Raw genomic sequence first — 26,635 nt, forward strand, 5'->3', positions numbered from 1 at the left:
ATCTAATGAGCTGATTCAGCGACTAATCTTAGGACCATGATTTGACTTGCCAGTGTTACCCCTGGTTCACATCTATGCGGCCGTGCGGGCCGCGTTTTGCACGGGCACAAGAGCCCATTTATTTGAATGGACTCCCGTGCCCGTGACACGCAGGGAAGAAGTCCCTGCACTTCTTTGGAAAACGCAGCCCGCCCGCGGGTCCGCATTTCTGTGCAGGTGGTGCAGCTGCATGGATTTTCGTGCGAATCCGCAGCGGCACCACCCACACAGATGTGAACCGAGGGTTAGTTGGCATTTGAATAATGAAACGCTCAAGATTTTGGGCCTCCAGTGGCACTCTAACAGAGAGATGTAAGCAATAACATCCTGACAGAACATTGCATAGGCATAACTGAGCACAGTAAAGTTAAAAGCATCAACAATTCATATTAAAAAATAAAATAAAATAAAAAGAAGACACTAAAGATAACTCCAGGGCGAGTCAACCCTTGGATCCAGTATGATCCACAGGGCAAGATATGGAAACGAATCTTTTTGTGGGTAAGGGGTTTATTTAGAAGAAAAAAAAGTTCAAAAGAAGTTACTAAAACAGTCCTGGTCAAGTGGATTTAATTTTCTGCTGTGGCTCAGTCTCTTGTTCATATTCTATTTCCACATAAGCTCTTTTCTTTTGCATTGGACCTTTCACAGGAATCTTGCCTTTCGACTTTCCTCTTGTATTCTTTGCCTTTTCATCCTCCTCCTCCAATCCCTCTTCTTCACTAGTTTCCTTTTCTTCATCGCTGCTGTCATCTAATTTGTCCATGTCCTGTTAACAAAAAAAAAAAAAAAATCAGATTCAAGAATTCTAATTTTTGCAGATGGCAAATCATTTACATTTATTTTCTAAAGCAGTGTTTCACATCCAGCTAGACCATATAAATATAAAGAGCACCCCTCAAATTATATATCCCGAGTTCAAACAGGCTTCAAAAGCTTTACATTTATGGTGGTTAAAGCAGAACTCCAGGCAAATATATATATATATATATATATATATATATATATATATATATATATATATATATATATATATATATATATCTAAAAAACAAAATACAGCCTGGTGACAGGGAGCTGACCTAGCTGTATCAGTAAACTGCAGTAGAGAGAAGTCAGATCACTAACTTTGCGGTGGTTGAAGAAATGCACATTTTTTTGGAAAAGAAAACCACTTCCACTTTGCCGATTCACACGTGTGTTCCAGATTTCAAGTGCAGATTGCAATTTACTTATTCAGCGGTTCAGGGCCCTTTTAAGACCGTGTTTTGTGACAAAGCTGCAGATTGTACTGTCTACAGGTTCAGAGCCAGTTTGGTTTTACAAGGCTTTTTTTTGGTTTTGCTGAGGTGGAGAAGAGGGGGGCAGGAGAGCAAACTGTGCCGAAACCTGATCCTGAAATGAAGTCCTGTTCACAATTGATGACGTGCGATTCAGAAGCAGTTCCCATATAAGTCAATAGCCTGTAATCCGCATCTGAACCGGACTACTCAGAAATCAAACAGGATTCTTTCAATCAGCACTGAATCCACACTGCCGGTGCACTGGACATACAGTTAGGTCCATATATATTTGGACACAGGCACAATTTTAGTTTTTTTTCAGGTATTTACCAAAGCATATTCAAGCTAGAGTTATATAATGGATATGGGCTGAAAGTTCACACTCTCAGGTTTAATTTGAGGGTATGTACATCCAAATTGGAGGAAGAGTTTAGGAATTACAGCTCTTAAAAGTAGCCGTACCCCCCTTTTTCAAGGGACCAAAAGTAATTGGACAATTGAATATAATTATTAAAAATGCACATTTTATTTATGTTTTGTTGAGAATCCTTTACTGGCCATGACTGCCTGAAGTCTGGAACCCATGGACATTACCAAGGACTGGGTTTCCTCCTTTCTGATGCTTTGCCAGGCTCTAACTGCAGCTCTTTGTTTGTGGGTCTTTCTGCCTTTAGTTTTGCCTTCAGCAAGTGAAATGCATGCTCAATTTGTTTGAGATCAGGTGATTGACTCGGCCATTGCAGAATATTCCACTTCCTTTCCTTCAAAAGCTCCTGGGTTGCTTTTGCAGTGTGTTTTGGATCATTGTCCATCTGTACTGTGAAGCGCCGTCCAATCAACAATCTGGGCTGACAGTATATCTCTAAGCACTGCAGAATTCATCCGGCTGCTTCTGTCTTCTGTCACATCATCAATAAACACCAGTGACCCAGTGCTACTGGAAGCCATGCATGCCCATGCCATCACACTGCCTCCACCATGTTGTACAGATGACATTGTGTGCTTTGGATCATGAGCTGTTCCAAGCCTTCTCCACACTTTTTTCTTCCCATCATTCTGGTACAGATTAATCTTAGTTTCATCCAAAGAATGCTTTTCCAGAACTGGTCTGGCTTTTTTTAGGTGTTTTTTGGCAAAGTCTAATCTGGCTTTTCTATTCTTTAGGCTTATGAATGGTTTGCACCTTGTGGTGAACCCTCTGTATTTGCTATCGTGAAGTCTTCTCTTGATTGTAGACTTTGACAATGATACACCCACCTCCTGGAGAGTGTCCTTCACTTGTCTGGGTGTTGTGAATGGGTTTTTCTTTACCATAAAGAGGATCCTGCGATCATCGACCACTGTTGTCTTCAGTGGACGTCCATGCCTTTTTATGTTGCTGAACTCACCAGTACTTTCTTCTTTCCTCAGAATGTACCAAACTGTTGATTTGGCCACTCCTAATGTTGCTGCTATCTCTCTGATGGATTTGTTTACTTTTTGAAGCCTTACAATGAACTGTTTCACTTACATGGACAGCTCCCTTGAACGTATGATGTAGGTTCACAGCAATAGATTCCAAATGCAAATACCACACTTACAGTCAGGTCCATAAATATTGGGACATCGACACAATTCTAACATTTTTGGCTGTATACACCACCACAATGGATTTGAAATGAAACGAACAAGATGTGCTTTAACTGCAGACTGTCAGCTTTAATTTGAGGGTATTTACATCCAAATCAGGTGAACGGTGTAGGAATTACAACAGTTTGCATATGTGCCTCCCACTTATTAAGGGACCAAAAGTAATGGGACAATTGGCTTCTCAGCTGTTCCATGGCCAGGTGTGTTATTCCCTCATTATCCCAATTACAATGAGCAGATAAAAGGTCCAGAGTTCATTTCAAGTGTGCTATTTGCATTTGGAATCTGTTGCTGTCAACTCTCAAGATGAGATCCAAAGAGCTGTCACTATCAGTGAAGCAAGCTATCATTAGGCTGAAAAAACAAAACAAACCCATCAGAGAGATAGCAAAAACATTAGGCATGGCCAAAACAACTGTTTGGAACATTCTTAAAAAGAACGAACGCACCGGTGAGCTCAGCAACACCAAAAGACCCGAAAGACCACGGAAAACAACTGTGGTGGATGACTGAAGAATTCTTTCCCTGGTGAAGAAAAACACCCTTCACAACAGTTGGCCAGATCAAGAACACTCTCCAGGAGGTAGGTGTATGTGTGTCAAAGTCAGCAATCAAGAGAACACTTCACCAGAGTGAATACAGAGGGTTCACCACAAGATGTAAACCATTGGTGAGCCTCAAAAACAGGAAGGCCAGATTAGAGTTTGCCAAAACGACATCTAAAAAAGCCTTCACAGTTCTGGAACAACATCCTATGGACAGATGAGACCAAGATCAACTTGTACCAGAGTGATGGGAAGAGAAGAGTATGGAGAAGGAAAGGAACTGCTCATGATCCTAAGCATACCACCTCATCAGTGAAGCATGGTGGTGGTAGTGTCATGGCGTGGGCATGTATGGCTGCCAATGGAACTGGTTCTCTTGAATTTATTGATGATGTGACTGCTGACAAAAGCAGCAGGATGAATTCTGAAGTGTTTCGGGCAATATTATCTGCTCATATTCAGCCAAATGCTTCACAACTCATTGGACGCTGCTTCACAGTGCAGATGGACAATGACCCAAAGCATACTGCAAAAGCAACCAAAGAGTTTTTGAAGGGAAAGAAGTGGAATGTTATGCAATGGCTAAGTCAATCACCTTATCTGAATCCCTTTGAGCATGCATTTCACTTGCTGAAGACAAAACTGAAGGGAAAATGCCCCAAGAACAAGCAGGAACTGAAGACAGTTGCAGGAGAGGCCTGGCAGAGCATCACCAGGGATGAAACCCAGCATCTGGTGATGTCTATGCGTTCCAGACTTCAGGCTGTAATTGGATTTGCAACCAAGTATTAAAAAGTGAAAGTTTGATTTATGATTAATATTCTGTCCCATTACTTTTGGTCCCTTAATAAGTGGGAGGCACATATGCAAACTGTTGCAATTCCTACACCGTTCACCTGATTTTTATGTAAATACACTCAAATTAAAGCTGACAGTCTGCAGTTAAAGCGCATCTTGTTCATTTCATTTCAAATCCATTGTGGTGGTGTATAGAGCCAAAAATGTTAGAATTGTGTCGATGTCCCAATATTTATGGACCTGACTGTAGAATCAACTCCAGACCTTTTACCTGCTTAATTGAAGAAATAACGAAGGAGTAGCCCACACCTGGCCATGAAACAGCTTTTGATTCAATTGTCCAATTACTTTTGGTCCCATGAAAAAGAGGGATGGCTAATTTTAAGAGCTGTAATTCCTAAAACCTTCCTCCAATTTGAATGTACATACCCTCAAATTAAACCTGAGAGTGTGCACTTTCAGCCCATATCCGTTATGTTTTGGTAAATAACTGAAAAAAATAAAATTGTGCCTGTTTCCAAATATATATGGATATAACTGTATGTGAGCAGGCACCAAAGAAAGCAATGTTACCTCACGTCATGCAGATTGAATGGGATTCAAACCGCATCCAATCTGCATATATGTGAACCGGCACTAATGGGAGTGTTCGATTTCACCAAGCTTCATACTGTGTTTTAACGCTGTACAGAAGCGAGGCTGAATGAAACTTCTACTGGAATCAGTAGCAAATCATCAAAATCCCTGCAGTTGTTTTAAGCATAAACAGTAACAATGAACTTTTCTTAATTGTTTTCTTTTGGTCCATTAAAAAATATCACTGAAAGGGGTTTGTTACATTGTTCTATAAGTACAAAAAAACAAAACAAAAAAACGGTTGATCCTTCCATAAATTCAGTGAGTGTGGAACTTCATGTGCTGAGTTTCTGCTGCGCTGTTATTAATTAGAATCGTTCCCAGCTATCTGAAGACTACAGAACACCTTCATCCTATGTTATGGAGAGGAGGTGTACTGTAGCACCATCTTAAAGGTGACAATGCTGCTCCTCTATTGATACAGTACATCGATTTAAAAAAACAAAACAAAACAGGGTCTTCTAGCAAATAGCACATCATAGGGTTTATCACCTAAGTAGCTAAACAGTTTCTATTTAAAGTGGAAGAAGAAAACCAGGGTGCAGTATATATACACACATGCCACACTCCAATTATAAGACTTTAAAACTTACTTCAAAATCACTGATGTCGCTTTCCTCCACATCTTCATCTTCCACAAACTCTCTCTTGCCACTCTCCTGAAAACAGGACAAAATATACAATGAAACCCAAGCGCTTTGAAGACAGAAGAATTGCAGAGTTAGACCCCTTGCAAATGGGGCCATCTAGGAGCTGTGAGTTCCCCCCAGAATTTTATTGCAACTGAATGGGACAGGTGTAGTGTCCAGTCCTGCTGCAGGCTGCCTATTAAAAGTCTATGCAGGCTGCAGTAGGACGGGACTCAATGCTGCATTGATTGGAACACATGTTTAGAGCCCTATGTATTCAGAGATAAAGGTCTTCGACAGGCTACAGTAGGGCTGGACGCTGCACTCTTCCCACCCGGGTGGCACTAAAATGCTAGAAGGGACGCACTGCTCCTTAAACAACTCTACATGCAAGGAGCCTTAAAAGACAGGAGTAAGGCCTTATTCACACTAGCACTGTGGAACCTTCATTTATATGCCTTTAGAGGATATTTATAAATGCATGTAATACATTTGCAATGGTGCCGTTCACACTGTGTTTATGCGCCTGTGTTTATGTGCAGTCAGGTTAGCTGCGTTTAGAGAAAATAGAATTCTGTGCATCCAGGATCCAATTGGACACTATAAATGAAGCAAAATGCATTTAAACGTGGATAAAACTGCTATAAAGCAGGAACATCTAAAATGCAGAAAAAAGTGATCTAGGAGGAATAAAAGTTGTTTATACTTCCCAGGTCAAAAGTATCCTGCATTTAGAAAAGCTAAAGTGTGAATGAAAAGGAAAGTTGCCTTCACAATAGGCTATGCTAACAAAATTAAAATATGGATGTGTACCTTTTTAAAGAAGACATTAATCCTTTATCTGTCGATTCCGTGCAAGGCCAGCATGGCAGGGAACATTGGGGATGTAAACAGGGTGCCATTAATGGACAGAATGCTCACATTTTTATATAACACACTATGCCAGTATATTATCTATTCAAGGGACATCTTTTTGTAATGTATACTTTGATTCAAAGTAGAACTATAGGAAAAACGTTTTTTTCTCATTCTGGATAAAGTAAGCGATGGTAAGAACCCGTGTCAGTTTTTTTGCCATCTGTGTCCTATTGGGGAGACTTAGATTCACATTCTGTCCCATAGCCAACACAGGAAGTGAAAGGAAATCCCCACAAACTAAAGGAATACCTTGGGCCCTCCAGGACCAGTGTTCCTACTGGACGATTTCCCCTCTATTACTGTTCTGGGGACAAACCAAATTTGGGATTTTTTTTTACTTTCAATGATAATCAGAAGACATAGAGAGGATGAATCTTCCTAACAGGGACACAGACAGCAATAAAAATCTGACAGATATTCTAACTGCTCTACACCCTATCTAAAACTAAAAAAGTTTTTCCTTTAGTGGTTTAAAAAATATAATATAGGGTATTTTCAGGAGGAAATGTTATGAAACTTGATTACAATCTTTACCTTTTTAAAGCTGTGATAAACTTTGACAAATTAAAACAAAAAAAAGAAGAACAAATTGGGCCAGAGGCGGTTTCAAGTAATAATGTGCTAGTATGCACTGATGTTTAAATGGCCAGGCAGCAATGACATCATTCCTGTGCATGCGCACGAGAGACATGGTCGTGGCACAGTGCTCTCAAAGGACGGCATACTCCAGTGTGCCATCCAATTCAAGCGCGGTGCATATGCGCCGATGACATTACCAGTCACTACAAATGTGAATATCTCCTAAAAGGTACACATTTAGGAGATGTTCACTGTACTTACGGGTAAGCCTTATTGGGACAACCTGTAGGACAAGTCAAAAAGCGGAGTTTACTACTGCCTAAAGCCTCTTGCATATGGACGTCATAATTTACTGATGTTTACTCAGGAACTTGTGCCGCTCATGTGCAAAGGTCCAAAAACTGGGTGTAAAAACCTAAAAGTAATGTGGAGTATAGTCGAGTTAAGGTGTGTAAGCATATAGATGAGTATAAACTAGTAAAATTCCTTGCTAGTATTGTATAAATGAGAAGATTTCTTCTGATGCCTGTGTGTAAGGGGCCAAAACAAGTAAACACGTGAGCAATTTACTGCACTCAAAATTTTTCATTTTTGTTTTACTGCACTGTACTTAAAGCTGTATTACTGATCTTATTTCAGCTGTGTGCATTGACCCATAGACAACAATGCATTTCATTTTAGATCAGTAAAAAACTTAGCATTTTTTACTCCAGTGTGCAATTAATAGGATTTGTGACTTTGTAACTAATGACCACTAGAGGGAGAACTGCATTTTTCTCAGCCTAGTTCACCCCCACTTACTTTTCAGCCCACAGGGGCCCCTGCAGACTATATTCTGTCTTGGTGTTTACCGAAGGCAGTAAATGGAAAAATGTCGTGGCTTGCAGAAGTTAATGATTTGGTTTATTTTGGTCACAATATCTTACTTTTTTCTGTGCTGTCCATTTCTGTTTCTCTATCTCTGATTTTTAACAAATGATTGTGCTAAAAGTAATATCAAATGTAGCCGCAGGGAGTACAAATATAAAAGATTTGACTTATATAGGGGCAGTGGTAGCAGTAGAGCAGTTTTGTGTAACCTGCAGGCTGAACCCTGACAGGGTTTTTCCCATTGGAGTCCGTGAGGAGCGATTTCCCACTGGAGTCTGTGGGAGGCAGTGTGTGAACCCAGGCACCAGGACGCAATTTCTAGTGGCCATGGCGAGCTGGGATTTGTTGAGCTCTGCATTATAAGGGGTTTTATATGTGCATAAGTGTGTTTCTGCAGTTACTTTCTACATGCATTCCCATTGTAACTAAATTAAAAAGAAGTGTACTCCAGCACATGGGGGTAATAAAGAGCAGTTAACATCCATTTAACATGACTGTATATGGCTGACATAAGTGGAAGTAAGCCATTTATGTTAGTTTTATTTAAAGATACATACTTCATCTTCTTCATTCTCCTCCTCTTCTTCTGAGGACTCAGATTCACTTGGTGCTTCCTGCTGCTCCAGAGCTTTGTCGAAGGCTTGGATGGGGAAGTTGTAAATGTCTCCATACTGTGGGGAGAGAAGAGAATCATTAGGTGACATGGCATCACTCAGGCAGAGTAGAATTATAATATATAGGAAGCAAGCTGCTATAGGAATATTCCACATCTGATCAAAAATTCACAGCATCACATTTCTAAATACAAGGTGTGTGTGTAAAATATACAATCTTGGCAGGGAAGCCACTAGACCTCTGAAGGTATGCTCTGGAAACTGACAACAAGCTGTTAGCAATAGATCCTTTAAGTTCTGTATGTTGCAAGATGGGGCCTCCATGGGTCAGACTTTTTTTTCCCAGCACACCCCCCAGATACACAATTGGAGTTAGATCTGGAGAATTTGAAGTCAACACTTCAAACTTCTCGTTGTGTTCCTTAAACTATTCTAGAACCATTTTTGCAGTGTGACAGTGCACATTATCCTGCTAAAAGAGGCCACTGCCATCAGGGAATACCATTTCCATGAAGGGGTGTACTTGGTCAGCAACAAAGTTTAGGTAGGTGGTACACGTCAATTAACATCCACATGAATGGCAGGACCCAAAGTTTCCCAGCTTCCCAGCAGCACATTGTCCAAACCATCACACTGCCTCTGCTGGCTTGCCTTCTTCCCATAATGCATCTTGATGTAATTTCTTCCCTAGGTGAAGCACCCAGACATCCACATGATTCATCAGAACAGGCCACCTTCCATTGCTCGGTGGTCCAGTTCTGATGCTCACATGCCCATTGTAGGCACTTTTGGCTGTGGGCACTGGTCAGCACGCATACCCTGACCAGTCTGCAGCTATACGGCCCCATACACAACGAACTGCGATGCCCATTTTTTCTGCTTTCAATGCATCAACGTCAGAGACAACATGTCTACTTGCTGTCCAATATATCCCATTGACTTTCAGATGCCATTCTAATAGGATTATAAATGTTGTTCACTTAACCTGTCGGTGATCATAAAGTTATGGCTGATCGGCGTACATACACATGCTTTTAGGGTGCATTTATTAAGCAGTACATGTGACATTTATCAAACATTCAGTGTAGGCGTATGTTCCTGGTGCATGTGCTTTAACTCCTTCACGCCTAATAGTAAAACAAATCTTAATGCCTAAACACAAGTTTGCAACGTTGACTTGTGTTAGTAAAACCGTACATATCACAACTACTTTGTACATCCAGGTGAATTATACATTGTTGTTTTCAGGACAAATTGGGCTTTCATTTGTTAGTATGTGGTAATGGATATCTCCTGAAATTTTTTCTTATCAAAAGGAAAACTGGCCCAAAATAGTAAAAGAAAACTACCATAACCTAACACCAAAGAACAACCCAAAATACATTTTTCAGCTCTTGGCGATCGTAGTGATACCATAGATGTGTATGTTATTTGTTGTATGTACCCGTAGTACAGCCCAGAAACAATAGTGCACATTTTGTTTTTTACCTAAAACACACTGACACCGATACCAATTAAAAAAAAACAAAAAAAAAAACCCTAACCTTTGACCGTGACCCAAACACTAACCCTGACACTGAACTAGATCAAACCTTGATCTAGGTATTTTTTTTTTAACAAAGTGACAGCCAATCAGAGGCTATCACAGTGATCATGTGACCCGGCATCGGGAGACTCGGGTCTTGATCGTTAGAACGGGACCCAGGGCTCTCAGTGACACCCTGGTCTTTGTGCTGGGGGGCGCACTGTGCGGCGCACTCCCAGCAAAAAGACAGGTATGTAAATATGCGGCCCCACAGAAAAAAGCCCAGTTCTGTGAGGCCACATATTTGTGTGACGTCGGTGTCAAGGGGTTAAGTTATAGTAATTGATTCACCTGCATTGAATGTTTGGTAAATGTCATATCCACTTCCCCAAAATTTGTCCCTTTGGAATTCTTACTGCAGCATCTACCTAAATTAATTTTGATGGTAATTTTCACAAGTTTCCTCTCCTTCATTTTTGTTATTGTAATAAGTATACAGATGTGTAGATTAGCCACTAGAGGAAGTGTTATGCTTTTATCAATGTGGCCAAAACATTGCCATCACAGGCTGTGTTCTCCAACACTGTAGTCCTCACTCAGAAGCTCCTGAGATGGATGCAAATCTCAGACAACTGTTTGTTTCTCAACATTTGTCTATTTGAACACAGTTACCACAAACAAGGCAAAGCAGTAGTTGTCCAAATTACATCACCACTTCAGGATATAGAACCTGATCATGAATAAAGCTTTCTTTAGGACATTTTATTTCTTACTATTTGGTATATAATATGGTTCATAAACTGACAAAAAGGTGGGTAACTCTTACTATACAACAATGATTTGTAGTCACTTCCCCAGAAAGTCAGCTGTTCCCCCAAGTAGTATATCTTACCGTTCCTTGTTTGAGACGCTCAAGCAGTTCTTTCTCTATAGCGTTGTCCAGCTGAGCAGCTACCAGGGCTTTTTCCTGTGATCAGAGAAAAAGGTATTATCATAAAGGTGTACAGTGATATCCACACATATAATAAAAGACAGCAACGATCATTCTTTAGCAGCAATTGAATAAATAATAATTTCTTAATGGACACATAACTGTATTGACAGGTATTTCTTATATCTATCTGAAGTTCAACTGACCTTTAATCAACTTCCCTAAAACGAATGAATGCTAAAAAAATAAATAAGACGCTTTTACTTTTGTTGCATAAACCAATGCTCCAGGATCCCATGGTGGTCAGATAGTCACACCAGTTCATTGCCTAAGCAGCTGGTCATGAAACCTCTGCTAAAAGGGATTTTTGTTTTCTATACCCACTGTATTTATTCAAACAGTGTTTACAGATCCATGTCAGTCTGAAGGAAATGTAGGATTTTAAACCACTTAAGCTCTGGAAAATTTTGACCAGGCCATTTTCTGCTATTTAGCACAGCGCTACTTTAGCTTGTAATCGAGCACTCATGCAGTGCTGTACCCAAACAAAATTTCCATCATTTGTTTCGCACAAATAGAATTTTCTTTTGCTGTTATTTGATCACCACTGAGTTTTTTATTTTTTGCAATATAAAACGAAAAAAGACCAAACATTTTGAATAAAAAAAAAAACTAAATTCTTACAAAAAAATGTATTCTCTTACATGTCTTACATCCCAATAAGCGTATATTGATGGGTTTGCATGAAAGTTATAGCACCTACAAACTATGGTATATATACTGGAAATTTTTTTTATACTACTAATGGTAGTGATCAGTGACTTATAATGGGACTGCGATAGTGCAGCGGACAATCTGACACTAGCTGACACTAGAGAGAATTGACTAACTGCCACTGACATCACAAGTGACATTAATACAGTGATCATTGATATTATATACTGTCACCGTATGAATGATGCTGGTTGGGAAGGGGTTAACATCTAGGGCTATCAAGGGGTTAAATGTGTGCCTAACTATGTGCAAAGTGGGCTGTTTATACTAAGCGACCTATCAGTTTCTCATTCCCTTGCAGGGATGAGAAACAGAGAGATTGTTCTCTCTGTTCTGAGCTCTGTGTTGATTGTCAAGCAAGGAGGTGAGTTGGCCAGGAGCAGATTCATCTTCACCTTAGTTAGAAAGTAGCTCCCAGGGCCACCCCCCCCCCAAAAAAAAAAACCCTTCATAACAACAAGGGGAAGGATTAGAATGATGCTAAATGCTAATCAAGTCTTTCTTTGGAATAAATGCTCACTTTCAATATAACAAGGCAACACTTTTATCTCCTTCTACTACATCATGGAAACTAAGTTTTTCACTTGTTCAAAGCTACCCTCCTACAACACTTTACAATATGTAGTAAAACAAAACATTTTCAATAATGAACTTACTTCTCTCCTCTTCTCTCTTCTTTCCACTTTCCGGCTTAGTGGGACTAGTTTCCTCCTGTAAGCAAAAATTAGAAAATTATAAAAACAACAATTCCACTATTGTGCTTTAGGACCAAAAAGTTCGATTTTCAGAGCACTGCATGTTATCAAGTTTCAATGCCTCTACATTACTCAAAATGGCTGCACTGGAACTAAAATTACTTTTGTATAAAAAAAAAAAAAAATCATGACAGACAGGATGTTTGTATAAAAGAAGAGAGATGGCATGTGTATGGCTCTTCTGTCACAGATGTTTCTCTCTGCCCATCAATGCTTTTTTTTAGGATTCTGTGCCAGGACAAAGTAATATCCAATGCAGATATGTGAGATTAACTTTATTCAGGCCCAGTCAGTCAATCAGGACGCCAAAAGACCCAGAACCCAGAGGACAATGGAGAGGAGAGCTGACAAGAGATAAGATTACCTTGCTAGGCAAGTGTGACATAATGTACTGATATGGTGCATACTAGCATAGAATAGAATGCTAATCCCTGTGTGTGACAAGCACCCATGTATTGTTTTAACAAACTTTAGCTTTCACTTACTGCCTCTTGAGAGTTAGTTTGCGGATGCGGATCAGGTACTGTGTAATCTTGGTAAATCTCTGTTTGCACTTATGTCTGATGAATCGTGGCCAGTAGATGAGGTTTTCATCTATCTGTTCCAGAGCCTGCTCATAGTTCTTGCTCAGTCGTACCTGCAATGAAAATGTATTTCGATGAGTGCCAAAAGAGACTCCATACAGGTCATTTTATGAGAATGTCAGGCTAAAAGACTTGTATACCAGTTGCCATAGAGAAGCAATGGTATGAAGATCAAAATGTCCCCCAGGTGACCTTTCACACACACACACGTCAAACCAACAGTAGTTAAAATACCACTATACATCTAAAGGTTCTCGGTTGTCAAGGTAATGGTTTAGCTCAGGGGCGTAGATAAGGAGGGGGCAGTGGGGTCTGAACCCCCCCCATTTATAGGGGTAGTCTGTACAAATCTCTCCCTCTCTCCCCAAATGTCAGGACAGTGCAAATCCCCCCCCCCCCCAAAATGTCAGGACGGTACAAATATCCCCCTAAATGTCAGGACGGTACAAATACCCCCCTAAATGTCAGGACGGTACAAATACCCCCCTAAATGTCAGGACGGTACAAATACCCCCCTAAATGTCAGGACGGTACAAATACCCCCCTAAATGTCAGGACGGTACAAATATCCCCCAAAATGTCAGGACCGTGCAAATATCCCCCAAAATGTCAGGACCGTGCAAATATCCCCCAAAATGTCAGGACCGTGCAAATATCCCCCAAATGTCAGGACAAATACCCCCCCAAATGTCAGGACAGGAGAAATACCCTCCAATGACCTCTTTTTGAAAAGTAGATAGTCTGAGGTAATTAGTAAGAGGCATGGCAAGTTTTTTGAATTTGTAATTTTTTTTTGTAACAAATTTTTGGAAAATGAAGACTTTAAAAAATAAAAACTGGTGTGGCTGTGATCAGGGATTCTGACTGGTGCCAGCACGTAAAAAATAAATACATAATGTATTTCAAATTTTTTTTAACAATTTTTTTTTAACACACTGTGACTAGAGCAATAATAATGAAATTGATTTAATCAATGTTTACTATTGTGGCTAGTTGTGACTGGCACTGTCTATACCATGTGATTGCTGCGACCAATCAGAGATCAACACAATAGTACACAATGGATGGCATGAATGAATGCCATCCATTGTGTATACCTGTCATATGATCTGCTGTGCTTGGTCACAGCGATTATATGGTATGGGCAGAGGCCAGTACACTGAGCGGTCATCCGCTGTGTCTGCTGGACAGAGCAGGTGACAGATCTCGCCGCAGCTGCGAGCTGAACTCCCCCCCACCCCACAAAAAAAAATTATCTACAGCCCTGGTTTAGCTAGTAGTAGTTAGTCACATTCAGCTGGACTTGTTTCGTTATATTTGAGATATTGGGGTTGATTTACTAAAACTGGAGAGTGCAAAATCTGGTGCAGCTGTACCTGGTAGCCAATCAGCTTCTAACTTCAGCTTGTTCAATAAGGCTTTGACAAAAAAACTGGAAGCTGACTGGTTTCTACCCAGAGCTGCACCAGATTTTTCACTCTCCTGTTTTAATAAATCAACCCCATTATGTAGCTTCAGTTCTACACGATACCACATCTTCAGTTCTAATGTCAGGTAAATACCCCAGCACATACATCAACTGGTAGCAAGGATACCTTAAAGTTCACTTAAAAAATAAGCCAATTTTTTTGCAGGTAAAAAAAAAAAAAAATGTGCATTTACTATTTGTTTTTCTTGGAGCCCAGAAAACATTCCAACAAAACCAGTGGTCAGCAGATTGCTGGTGCCATGCATCAAGGCTGGTGCCTCATACAGACAAGCAGATACAATATGACAAGAAGAATCAATGAACTGCCACAGCGCTGTGGAACTCATTGAGAACTACAAGCTGACAGCCACAAAAGGCTGCTGAGACTTGTAGTTCATTAATTCATAGAACTCTGTGAATGAATGACACGGTCAAGAAGGTGGAGCCCTGCACAACTGCAGTTTTCAAAAAGTGACAGCTAATAGGGAACTTCTCCAGGTACCGCTGTCACAGGGAAAGAGGACAGCGGGCGGCAACTGCAGCAGTGGGAACATGTTCACCCTAAAAACAGGTGGAACATGTAACATGTTCTCAAAGGTGAACTTATCCTTTAGTCTAATTACCAAGAAATGTGCCAAGGAAGATGCAGTTTGTCCAAGAACAGGATTGGAGGTGTAAAAAAGTTGTGGAACCATCCTGTTCTAGTTACATATTCCCAACCTTAGTGTCAAGAATCCTTCAATTCACAAATCCTGAAGATGTGAATTGTTGTCCAATTGACTCAGTAGAGATGTTACAATGCCATTGTATGAGGAATACAGAAGGTGACACATACCCTATTAATTAGAGCGCATTCATTGCCTAGCACATTTGAAAAAGTTTATGACTTTTGTGGATTAACGCACATAAAAGAAAACAGAAGAGAAAATGTATATTATCGTGAGGATGATTTCTGTCATCACAAAGTTCATTTACAGTCCACTAATGGCATTAAAGAAATACTATTAAATTGTTTGTGCTTAGTATTGGCTTCAACAACAGCTAACAGAGCATAGGGCTATAAAGAAAACCAACATCAGATATAACGATATATACATCAGTGGCTCATATAGTGAACTCGTTGGAGAATTATTCACCGAGGTCATCACAGAGGACAAGGGGGCACTCTTTACGTCTGGAGGAAAAGAAAATTGAATCTCCAAACACGGAAAGGTTTCTTCACAGTGAGAGCTGTGAAAATGTGGAATAGACTCCCTCAAGAGTTGGTTTTGGCCAGCTCAGTGGATTGCTTAAAAAAAAAGCCTGGATTCTTTCTTAGATACACAGAATATAACTGGTTACTAACATTTATAGGTAAAGTTGATCCAGGGAATATCCAGTTGCCTCTCGGGGGATCAGGGAGGAATTTTTTTTCTCCAGCAGGTGCAAATTGGATCATGCTTTGCTGGGGTTTTTTTTTTGCCTTTCTCTGGATCAACTGTGGGTATAGGATTATAACTTTTTTTTTTTTTTTTTTTAATGGTTGAACTGGATGGACATTTGTTTTTTTTCAACCAGACTATGTAACAGGTTCAGCTACAATAATCCTGAAGGAAAGTTTCCTGCATTCTGAAGGACATTCTGTTTCCACAAGGGGGAATGCTGGAATAGCTCAAACTTACTAATTTATAATAGGAAGGACAGTGCAGACAAGTTGTTATGGTAAAGTGGATATCAGGACATAGTATTAAAAAATCCAGTGTTGTCCAACATTCTGTAGTAAGCGGACAGCACACTGATATCCCAAGCAGTGTTATTGAGTTCAACTCTGCTGGATTACAGAACACCTCCCCAGTTTGGGTCCACAGGAAAAAGCCAGCACCGCAGCATGTCAGCACAAACGGGTAATCCTTTATTCAACCATAGTGGAGAGCAGCCAATAAAAAAAAACCTATGTATTTCAGCCCTTAGGCTGGCCATACATTATACAATTTTCCTTTAGATTTACCAAAATCATATAATGAGGTCAAACCTAAACACTTTCAAATTTGTAAGCAATCAAGCAGGTCCCTTTCACTACACAGTTGAAGTTAAATCTAAAGGAAATTGAATAAAAAAATTGTATAGTGTATGGCCAGCCATGATTAGGGCCAAAATGTGTTGGCTTTTTATTACCATCTATCCACTATGTATGAAAAAAGGATTACCCGTTTATGCTGACATGCTGGCTTTTTCCTGTGGACTGTATAGCTGTGATGGTTTCCAGGGACTTTCTAGCCTGAGCACCTTTTTCTTGGGCTGTGGATTGTTGAAAGGCTTCAGCTCTGTTCCACCTCCCCCTTTTGCTAAAGAAGTGCAGGGGTGTTCTATAGTCCACAGAGGAGATCTAAGGAAGGCTGACAAAACTGATTATTAGTTTACTGCAGAAGATAAATTGTTTAGACAGGTCACACCAGGATGTTAAAAGCGTACTGAATTTCTGGCAGGATCAACAGATATTCTGTAGTAAGCAGTCTGCTGCACTGATATGCCAAGCAGTGTTGTCAATCCTGTCTGAGTTTTCTTATGCTGGATTACAGAACACCCATCCCTCCAGATATCAAGACAAGGAAAGGAAAGAGGAGTTCTGTAGCCCAGCAGAGAAGACCCTGACAGGGCTGACAGCACTGACAATTAGTTGGATGCAGAAGAGGAATTGTTAATCAGGTCACTACAGAATGTTAAAAGCGTACTAGATTTCTGGCAGGATTACCAGATATTTTTCTGTACACGCAGCATTTAAGGAGAGATAAAATTTCCACGTAGTGCAGAGATATACAGCTTATGTTTTAATTGTTCAAAACCTGCATTTAAACCAGCAGGCATCTGCACTTACCCTCTCCCACATCCGTGCTGGGAATGCTGCTCTTTCTATTGTCTTCATGTACAAGTAGCAGATACCTAACAATAAAGAGAAACGAGTGAGAACTGATAAAGTCACAAAGCTGTGCTCAGAGGTAAAAACTGCACACAAGGGCAATTCACATACTCACCTTTTTCTTCTTTAATGGTGGCATACTGGCTGTTTGCGAGGGGACAGGAGGAGCGATTACACTGACCAGTTATGTTGTATTCATTCCGACAGAAATTTTGAGTCTTAGTCCTGAAAACGACATAAGAACCAAATAACAATGGTAAATTGTTCAGGCGCCATCTTGTTACAGCTCTACTCTTACTTGGAGTATTAAGGCAAATAAAAGGTCAAAAAGATGGCTGCACAAAAATGGATAGGTGGAGTAAGTGGTATTAAAGGACGTCTGTACCTTTCAACTGTGCAGCAGTCCTATTCATTCCTATAGGTAGCCATACTTATGGAATCCCCAGTGGCCTTGCAAAGCACAGCTCTCCCCATAGGTCTGAATAGGGCTGCGGCATGCATCCACAGGCTGAAGCGGACACCGCAAGTCTGTGCAGTGCTGATGGCTCTGCACAATGAAAACCAATGAAAACCACTGAATCATAGATGAAGGGTTCAGATGGGTTGAACTCAGTGAGAAGGGGGGGGAGGGGGGTCTGCATTAGGTAGAGGTACAACTTGAACCAAAGATGCAGTTGTCCTTTAAAGCTGTAAAGCTAAACTCCAGTTTTGTGTTTATTAATTGTAGTTTTTATATACAACCAGTGCAAATACCTAAATCTAACTTGGTACCAGCCCCTTGCAGTCCCTGTAGAGCAAAACGTTTAAAATTACGTCAAAGGCATCCACCTCTTGCCAGCCACACAATACACTGTTTCCATTGGTGTTATGTACACAATCACAGTACGCCCCCCAATGATGTTAAAGTTACTTGAATAATGCACCCTTAAAAGTTACAATTATAAATGGCTGCAGATTCAGAATAAAGTTAAAGTTTTTTAACCACTTGCCTACAGGGCACTTTTACCCATTTCCTGCCCAGGCCAATTTTCTGCTTTCAGCGCTGTCGCACTTTGATTGACAATTGCGTGGTCATGCAACACTGTACACAAATAACATTTTTATCATTTTGTTTTGGAGGCAGATAGAGCTTTCTTTTTGTTGGTATTTAATCACCTCTGGGTTTTTTATTTTTTTTGCTAAACAAACTAAAAAAAGACTGAAATTTTAGAAAAAAAATGTTTTCTTAGTTTATGTTATAAATAAGTATTTTTTCTGCTTCACTAATGTGCGCTAATGAGGTTGCAGTGATGGGCACTGATAGGCTGCACTGATGGGCATTGACAGGCAAAACTCATATATGGGCAGCACAGTGGTTAAATGGTTAGCACTTCCGCCTGGCAGTATTGGGTCGTTGGTTCGAATCCCAGCCATGGCACCACTTGCCTGGAGTTTGCATGTTCTCATTATGCCTGTGTGGTTTTCCTCCGGATACTCCGATTTCCTCCCACACTCCAAAGATATGTTGATAGGTTAATTGGATCCTGTCTAAATTGCCCTAATATGTGTGTATGTATGAATGTAAGTTAGGGACCTTAGATTGTACACCCCTTGAGGGTTAGGGACTGATATGAATGTACAATATATATGTTTAAAGCGCTGCGTAAATTGACGGTGCTATATAAGTACCTGAAATAAATAAATATATGGCACTGATAGGCGACACTGTGTGGCTCTGATGGGCAGCACTGGCTAGAACTGTTAGGTTACACTGAGAGGCAGCTCCGATAGGCACTGATATGTGGTATTGATGGGCACTGACAGGTGGCAGTTATGGGCACTAACAGGTGGCACAGATGGGGCTACACTGATGATCAGTGCCCTGTTTATCAGTGTAGATGTCCCTTCTGAGGAATGCCACTTACTGGCTATCCTCTCCTCATGCGCTGTCAGCGTGAGGAGAGGACTGTCAACAACCGGCATTTCCTATTTACATGTAAACAGCTGTGATTGGACACAGCTGATTACATGATACAGCCTATGTCATCGGCTCTTTACAGTGATCGGTGATCCGCTGTGTCCTAGGGACACAGCATACCACCGATCTCTGTGTGCCCCTGGGGGAGCACATGTGCAGCTGGCAAAGGGGGGGGGGGGGGGGGGGGGACGTCATCCCCGAATGAGAGAACCACCGCCCTCCCATCATTTCCTTATAGGGCGAGCGGGAAGCGGTTAAAGACTTTCAATTATAAAATTCAACTTTCTAAAGCCCAGAGTTTACCAAGTAGCCATCGCTGTGGATCAGATCCAAGTTTTCTGTCCTTTTACAAGTGTATATTAGATGTACCCCTTCACTGTACACAAGTATCTTCCAAGTAATCCCTGCCTGCTTTTAAAAGAAAACATGTCATGACAGAAACATGGATGCTGCTATTACTGACCCTTCTTTCTAAAATTGCTAATTTCTTGGCTGTTACCCTGCAGCTTTGCCTTCAGAATTTTAATCCACTGCCCGGGCAGGAGTATATAGTTTAGGAATTATGACTTTACTCAGACTTTTATCATCTTTGTTCCCCAGGTTTAGTGACCTGGAAACAGTTGATGATAGTGACTAAGCTAGGCAGACAGCATTTTCAGGAGAGTAATGGCAGTTCCCATTTTCTTGAGAACTGTACTTTAAAATGGAACTTCAGGAAAAAAAATGTGTTTAAAAAAAATGTTCAGTTAAACAAGTTGCCTCTATAAATGGTATTCCTTTGTCTTTAATGCTGCTGCGTACTGTAGAAATGAGTTTCATTCTGGCCAGATATTGCAGGCAGCACTCTGAATCCAGTGCTGTGATTGGCAGTTCAGGCTAGTGTAGAGTGTAGGGATCATGTCATCCATTTTCCCCTTCTTTTCCCCTCCTCCTTTCAAAACAGGCCTAGCATTTTTATTTTTCACAGAATACAAGGTGTCCTATGAATGGACGAGGAGAGAGGAGGGGTAGGTAACCACCAGGATGGGCCATTATCCATTAATAGAACACCTTGTATTCAGTGATCAGAGTGAAAAGTTTTTTTGAATGGAGCACCACTGAAGACATGGAATTATTATCATACATGGTAACCGATTTTTACAGAACATACGAAAAAAAAAAAAATCATTTTTTCCAGGAGTTCCACTTTGTATAGCAAAAATACTTTCCCTCTGTCCTTTGTGAGTTCTTTATGAACCACTTTAATAGCATGTCACTGACAATTGTGTGCTATATTATTTGATATCCAGAAATATCCGTTTCTGGATTATCATGCCAAAGTTTGACACAGAAACACATGGGTAATGGTGACATATTGGACGTGTCAACTAGGCTAACCTCAGACAATCCAACTCATCCCAGTCCTGTTTAAATGAAAGGCTGCAGAACCCCAGGGAATACCTACAGTACTTACTTTATCTTAAAGGAGCAAAACTGCTTATTTCCCACAATGTCCCAGATAACCTGCAGAATAAAAACAAATAACAAACATGAAAAACTTGCAGATAAAAGATTGCTTGTTTGGAAAAGAGATTATCATATACACCGTGTTCCAAATTATTATGCAAATTCTATTTAAGTGTCACAAAGTATAAATATATTGTTTTTCAGTTTAACTCATGGATGGCATTGTGTCTTACATTAAACAATTATCTTCCAATTTTCTGCCCAATTTCTTTTAGATTTACCTTCAACTGTGTAGTGCAAGGGCCTGCCTAATTGGATACAACTGAAAGTGTTGTTTAGGTTTGTCCTCCAATTATATGATTTTTGGTAAATCTAAACCAAAAATCTCCAGATAATTGTATAATGTATGGCCAGCCTAAAGGCTCTTTTGATCACTGAAAACAATCTCGGACACCTGTGATAATTAGATTGGCAGGTGAGCCCAATTTAAGTAAAAATTACTAAAGGAGGGTGTTCCACATTTTCAAGCAATATGGGGAAGAAAAAGGATCTCTGCTGCCGAAAAGAGTGAAATAGTTCAATGCCTTGGACGAGTTATGAAAACATTAAATATTTCAAGAAAACTTAAGCGTGATCATCGCACTATTAAGAGATTTGTGGCTGATTCAGAGCACAGACGGGTTCGTGCAGATAAAGGCACTTTGAGGAAGATTTCTGCCAGATCCATGCATCGGATCAAGAGAGCAGCTGCTAAAATACCATTACATAGCAGCAAACAGATATTTGAAGCTGCTGGTGCCTCTGGAGTCCCACGGACATCAAGGTATAGAGTCCTCTAGTCTTGCAACTGTGCATAAACCTTCTATTCGGCCACCACTAACCAATGCTCACACGCAGAAATGGCTGCATTGGGCAGAAAAATACATGAAGACTAATTTTCAAACAGTCCTGTTCACTGATGAGTGCCGTGCAACCCTGAATGGTCCAGATGGATAGAGTAGTGGATGGTTGGTGGACAGCCACCCTGTTCCAACAAGGCTGCGACGTCAGCAAGGCGGCGAAGTCATGTTTTGGGACGGAATCATGGGAACAAAGCTGGTCAGCCCCTTTAGGGTCCCCGAAGGTATAAAGATGACCTCTGCAAAGTATGTGGAATTTATGACTGACCATTTCTTCCCTGGTACAGAAGGAAGAACTATGCTTTCCGTAATAAAATCATCTTCATGCATGACAAAGCACCATCTCATGCTGCAAAGAATACGTCTGCATCAATGGCTGCTATGGGGATAAAAAGGAGAGAAAGTCATGGTGTGGCCTCCATCCTCCCCTGACCTCAATCCTATTGAGAACCTTTGGAGCATCCTCAAGCAAAAGATCTATGAGGGTGGGAGGCAGTGTACATCCAAACAGCAGCTCTGGGAGGCTATTCTGACATCTTGCAAACAAATTCAAGCAGAAACTGTCCAAAAACTCAAAAGTCCAATGGATGCAAGACTTGTGAGGCTGCTATCAAATAAGGGGTCCTATGTTAAAATGTAACGTGACCTGTTAAAATATTTAAAACGTTAAAATGTTGTTAAAAGTTTGATTGAATAGCTTTTGATTTCAGTAAATATGCTGCAAACACATCAAATGACAATTTTCAGTTCTGTACAACCTATAAAGTGTTTTGAAACTTACTGTTCGTAATAATTTGGAACAGTGCATTGTAAGTGGTTTATGTTTAAAAAAAATCCTGTTATTAGGAGGTTTGTTCAATAAAATGTGAATTGTACTCTTATTAGTTGATAACATGAGAATTATACTGACTGTTATTTACATCAATTATTTAGGTAAATGAGAAAAATATAATTTGCATAATAATTTGGAACAGGGTGTACACTCTTCAGCTCACCATATGTGGTTAAAAAATTTTTGGGTCAGTCAGCAGGGGTTAAAGTTTCTCTTTAACAATTTCAACATGGGGCCAATTCTGACACTTATCTCCCATGTAATTTAACCTGCATTTTCTTTTTTGCTAAAAAATTACTTAGAACCCCCAAACAGTATATGTATATTTTAAAGCAAAGAACCTAGAGAATAAAATGGTTGGTGTTGGCATTGTTTTGGAACAAATACACTTTCATAAATGTTATTGCACGCAAACACAATATGACACATAACGTTTTGGTAAAATCTAAAACACATTGTTATGCCTAGTAAATAAATACCAAACATGTTATGCTTTAAATTTGCGTACACCCGTAGAATGGCAACAAACTACAGTGCATTAAATTATCCCCAGGCGACACTTTAAAGGCCTTTACAGGTTACCAGTTTAGAGTTACACAGGAGGTCTGGTGCTAGAATTATTTCTCTCACTCTGATGTTCACAGCGAAACCTCGCATGCGTGGTGTGATCATGGTGTACATATGTGTGCAGGACCAATGCGTGTGTGGGACCAATTTAACATTTTTTAAAATCTTATATATATATTTTTGGTTATTTTTTTTTTTTATCACTTTTATTGCTATCACAAGGGATGACAACATTTCTTGTGATAGCATAGGCAGTAACAGGTCCTCTTTATAGAGATCCTGGGGTCTATGAGACCCCAGATCTCTCCTCTGGCCTTCAAAGCATCGGCTCAAACTAAGATCTGATGTCACACAGTGGAAGGAACAAGATCAGTTCCTCTCATTGTGTCCGGGGAAGCTGATGCTGCCAGTGGCATCCTTACCAGGCTGATTGGAAAGCTTGGTAAAGGTGGTGGCAGAAGGAGAGTTCACACCTATGCAGTTTGCATGTGATCCGTTTCTGCAGTGCTTTGTGCGGTGCGTTTTTGCATTTTTCTTCCCCAACTTGTTGCTGGGCAGATTAAAATGCAAAACACACTACATGCATTTCTGCAGCGTCTCCATTGAAGTCTATTGAACCAAAAAAGCAACATTTGCGTTTAAAAAAGTCCCTGACCCTTTACAAAAAATGCACCGGGTGAAAACACGGAGATGTGAACCTGTCCTAATGGAAATCATGTTAAATGGACTCCTGTGCATTTCTGCAAAACGCAAAGGAAAACACATAGGTGTGAACGTAGACCAAGTAAGGCTCCATTCACATTAGCACGTCTCCAAAGTGGTGCGACTTTGACCTGACTTTACATTCACTGGACTAACGTTGCATCAAACGTTGTGTCAAAGTAGTGCAGGAACTGCCTTGAAGTCACACAGATCTGAATGGTACTCAATGGTAAACATGGCTTGCAGCTTGTCATGCGGCAATGTCGCATGGCAAGTCGCACATGAGTGAATGGATTTTAGTGCTATATACCTGCTGGGATGACTTATGTATAGAATTGCCAGCAGTACAAAAAAAAAAAAAACAAACAAAACAGTACCAGGATCATGGTTGTAGCCTCAATACCATAATGTACAGGCATACTTCGGTTTATGAATTTAATTCGTTCTGTGGGACTTTTCGTATAGCGAAAAATTTGTAAATTGAAATGCTGTTTCCCATAGGAATGCATTAAAAACCAATTAATCCATTTCTGAGGTCAGAAAAAAGTAAACACTTCTAAAATGCCGCATGAGTGATTTTATCAAGTCATACGGTATTTTAGTAGTGACAACCATGTGTTGATGTTTCAGCAGTCAGCGGGGTTCCCCGCTGACAGCTGAATGTAAAAGAATTGCCACCAATTAAAAAAATAAATAAACGGCGTGGGGTCCCCCCTCCCATCCATACCAGACCCTTATCCGAGCATGCAGCCCGGCAGGTCAGAAAAGGGGGGGGTTCACAAGTGAAGGCCCCCCCTGTCCTGAATCATACCAGGCCACATGCCCTCAACATTGGGGGGGGGGGTGCTTTGGGGCATGTTGATGGGGACAAGGGCCTCTTCTCCACAACCCTGGCTGGTGGGGTTCTGCGGGCAGGGAGCTTATTGGAATCTGAAAGCCCCCTTTGACAAGGGGGCCCCCAGATCCCGCCCCCCTATGTATCATTGATGTTACATGGGGTGGGGTCACATGTGTGCTATCCCTGGGTGGCCCTGCCCCTTACCTACTTAAGACGTGTCAAACCACCAGCAGACAGACAACGGGAGCAATCGTCGGGGGTGGAGCCTGTTTTTTTTTTATTCTTTCTTTCAGGTCGGCGGCGGGCATCATGACTGACGTTGGATCTACTGCAGGGGACATTCTCTTAGTTTTTTCTTTTAACAAAGGACTTGTCATAGACAGTGTCCTGTCTTTTTTCACACTACCCTTTTTGTTTTTTGTGAATGAGTATGAGGACCATGTACCCCATACTCAATTACATAGGGGGCAGGATCTGGGGGCCCCCTTGTAAAAGGGGGCTTCCAGATTCTGAAAAGCCCCCTGCCCACAGACCCCCACAACCACCAGCCAGGGTTGTGGGGAAGAGACCCTTGTCCCCATCAACATGGGGACAAGGTGCTTTAGGGGGGGGGGGGAAGGGCCTGCCTCAAAGCACCACCCCATGTGGCCTGGTATGGTTCAGGAGAGAGGGCACTCACTCGCCCCCCCCTTTCCTGACCTGCATGCTCGGATAAGGGTCTGGTATGGATTTTGGGGGAACCCTCGCAACATTTTAAAAAAAATGTTGGCATGGGAGTTCCCCTCAAAATCAATACCAGAACTGAAGGGCTTGGTATGGATGGGAGGGGGGACCCCACGCCGTTTTTTTTTTATCATGGTTCCCTTTTTTAATGTAATTATTGCTTTTTTTTCTCTTCACTATAGCTCAGAAATTCAGCTGTTTCCCCCCAGCTTGTTAAAAGAAACAAAGTTTGCGTTAACTCCGGGAGGAAGCGACAGCTAATCCTGTGAGCTTTAGTGAAGAAAAAAAAAAGCCGGCAATTGCATTTAAAAATTGGCACGGATATACGTATTGCGAAAAAAATTCATAAAAATTTGTAAACCGAGGCATTATTTTCAATGGATTTTTGTTCGTAAACTGAAAATGATGTTAACCGAGGTGTTGGTAAACTGAGGTACACCTATATATGTATGTATGGCAGTATTGAGATGGTTAAGGGTCACCACACACATTACAATCTCTTGTAGATCTACTAACAAGTATATAGTACAAGGGTCTGCCTGATTGGATACAAAAAAAGAGTTTAGTGTCACTTTAAGTAGGAGACAGCCCCCTGTACCTTGTATTATACACTAGTTGTGGAACTCCCTAATTGTGAGCTATTGAGATCCTTCATATGACCAGCCAGTCCTAGAACCTGGACTAATGATAGAAGTCCCTGGTCACAGCCATCTCTAGATCACCCAGGATCAAAGCACGCTGTATAAACAGGACACTCAATCACACACCGATCACCGGTGTACAGACAGAACCAATCAAACCCTTAGTAAGAGTATCCAATACCCCTTATAACACCGTATTTTTCTAAAACCACAGCAATGACTGAACCTGACATGAATAACCCCCTGTACCAGGTCCTACGGCTTACATCGTCGTGCTGCATCCCGCCAGCCTCTCTCTACAGTCCTCCGGATCCGGAGCCACACTCACAACGCGTGCACAGCCTCAGCAGGCAGCCATCTACAAAGACAGAATCTCGCGAGAAGCGGCATCTCGAAACGTGACTTCCGCCAACGAGAAGCATTTCCATCACTTCCTACGTGGGCCACAAACGCTGATGCCCGGAATGGGGTGTGACTTCTGCTGATTTTCTACTGTGATTGGATAGTGTCTGTAAAGGTATTAGCATACATGAAAATCACATTCTAACGCTTGTTTC

At 40.9% G+C, this 26,635-nt stretch overlaps 2 protein-coding genes across 2 annotated transcripts in view; one reads left to right on the forward strand and one right to left on the reverse strand.

Moving 5' to 3' along the window:
* Positions 1-531: 531 nt before the first annotated feature.
* Positions 532-26,481, reverse strand: MAK16 (MAK16 homolog). Its single transcript, XM_089658729.1, has 10 exons — positions 26,345-26,481; positions 20,884-20,933; positions 17,589-17,698; positions 17,432-17,496; positions 13,011-13,162; positions 12,427-12,481; positions 10,958-11,032; positions 8,484-8,597; positions 5,524-5,589; positions 532-808 (listed from the first exon to the last, which is right to left on the reverse strand). The coding sequence occupies exons 1-10, from the start codon at positions 26,357-26,359 to the stop codon at positions 599-601; spliced, it is 912 nt and encodes a 303-aa protein (XP_089514855.1). The 5' UTR covers positions 26,360-26,481; the 3' UTR covers positions 532-598.
* Positions 26,467-26,635, forward strand: part of LOC149440366 (ABC-type organic anion transporter ABCA8-like) — a 90,895-nt gene continuing 90,726 nt past the window's right edge. Inside the window, exon 1 of the mRNA XM_089658728.1 lies at positions 26,467-26,595. The gene's annotated coding sequence lies outside the window, so the exon portion shown is untranslated. The remainder of the gene's footprint in view (positions 26,596-26,635) is intronic.

This window comes from Staurois parvus, unplaced genomic scaffold, assembly GCF_062004578.1.
Source record: "Staurois parvus isolate SC_StPar_1 unplaced genomic scaffold, SC_StPar_1.0 ptg001090l, whole genome shotgun sequence".
In the NCBI taxonomy this organism is placed as follows: Eukaryota; Metazoa; Chordata; class Amphibia; order Anura; family Ranidae; genus Staurois; species Staurois parvus.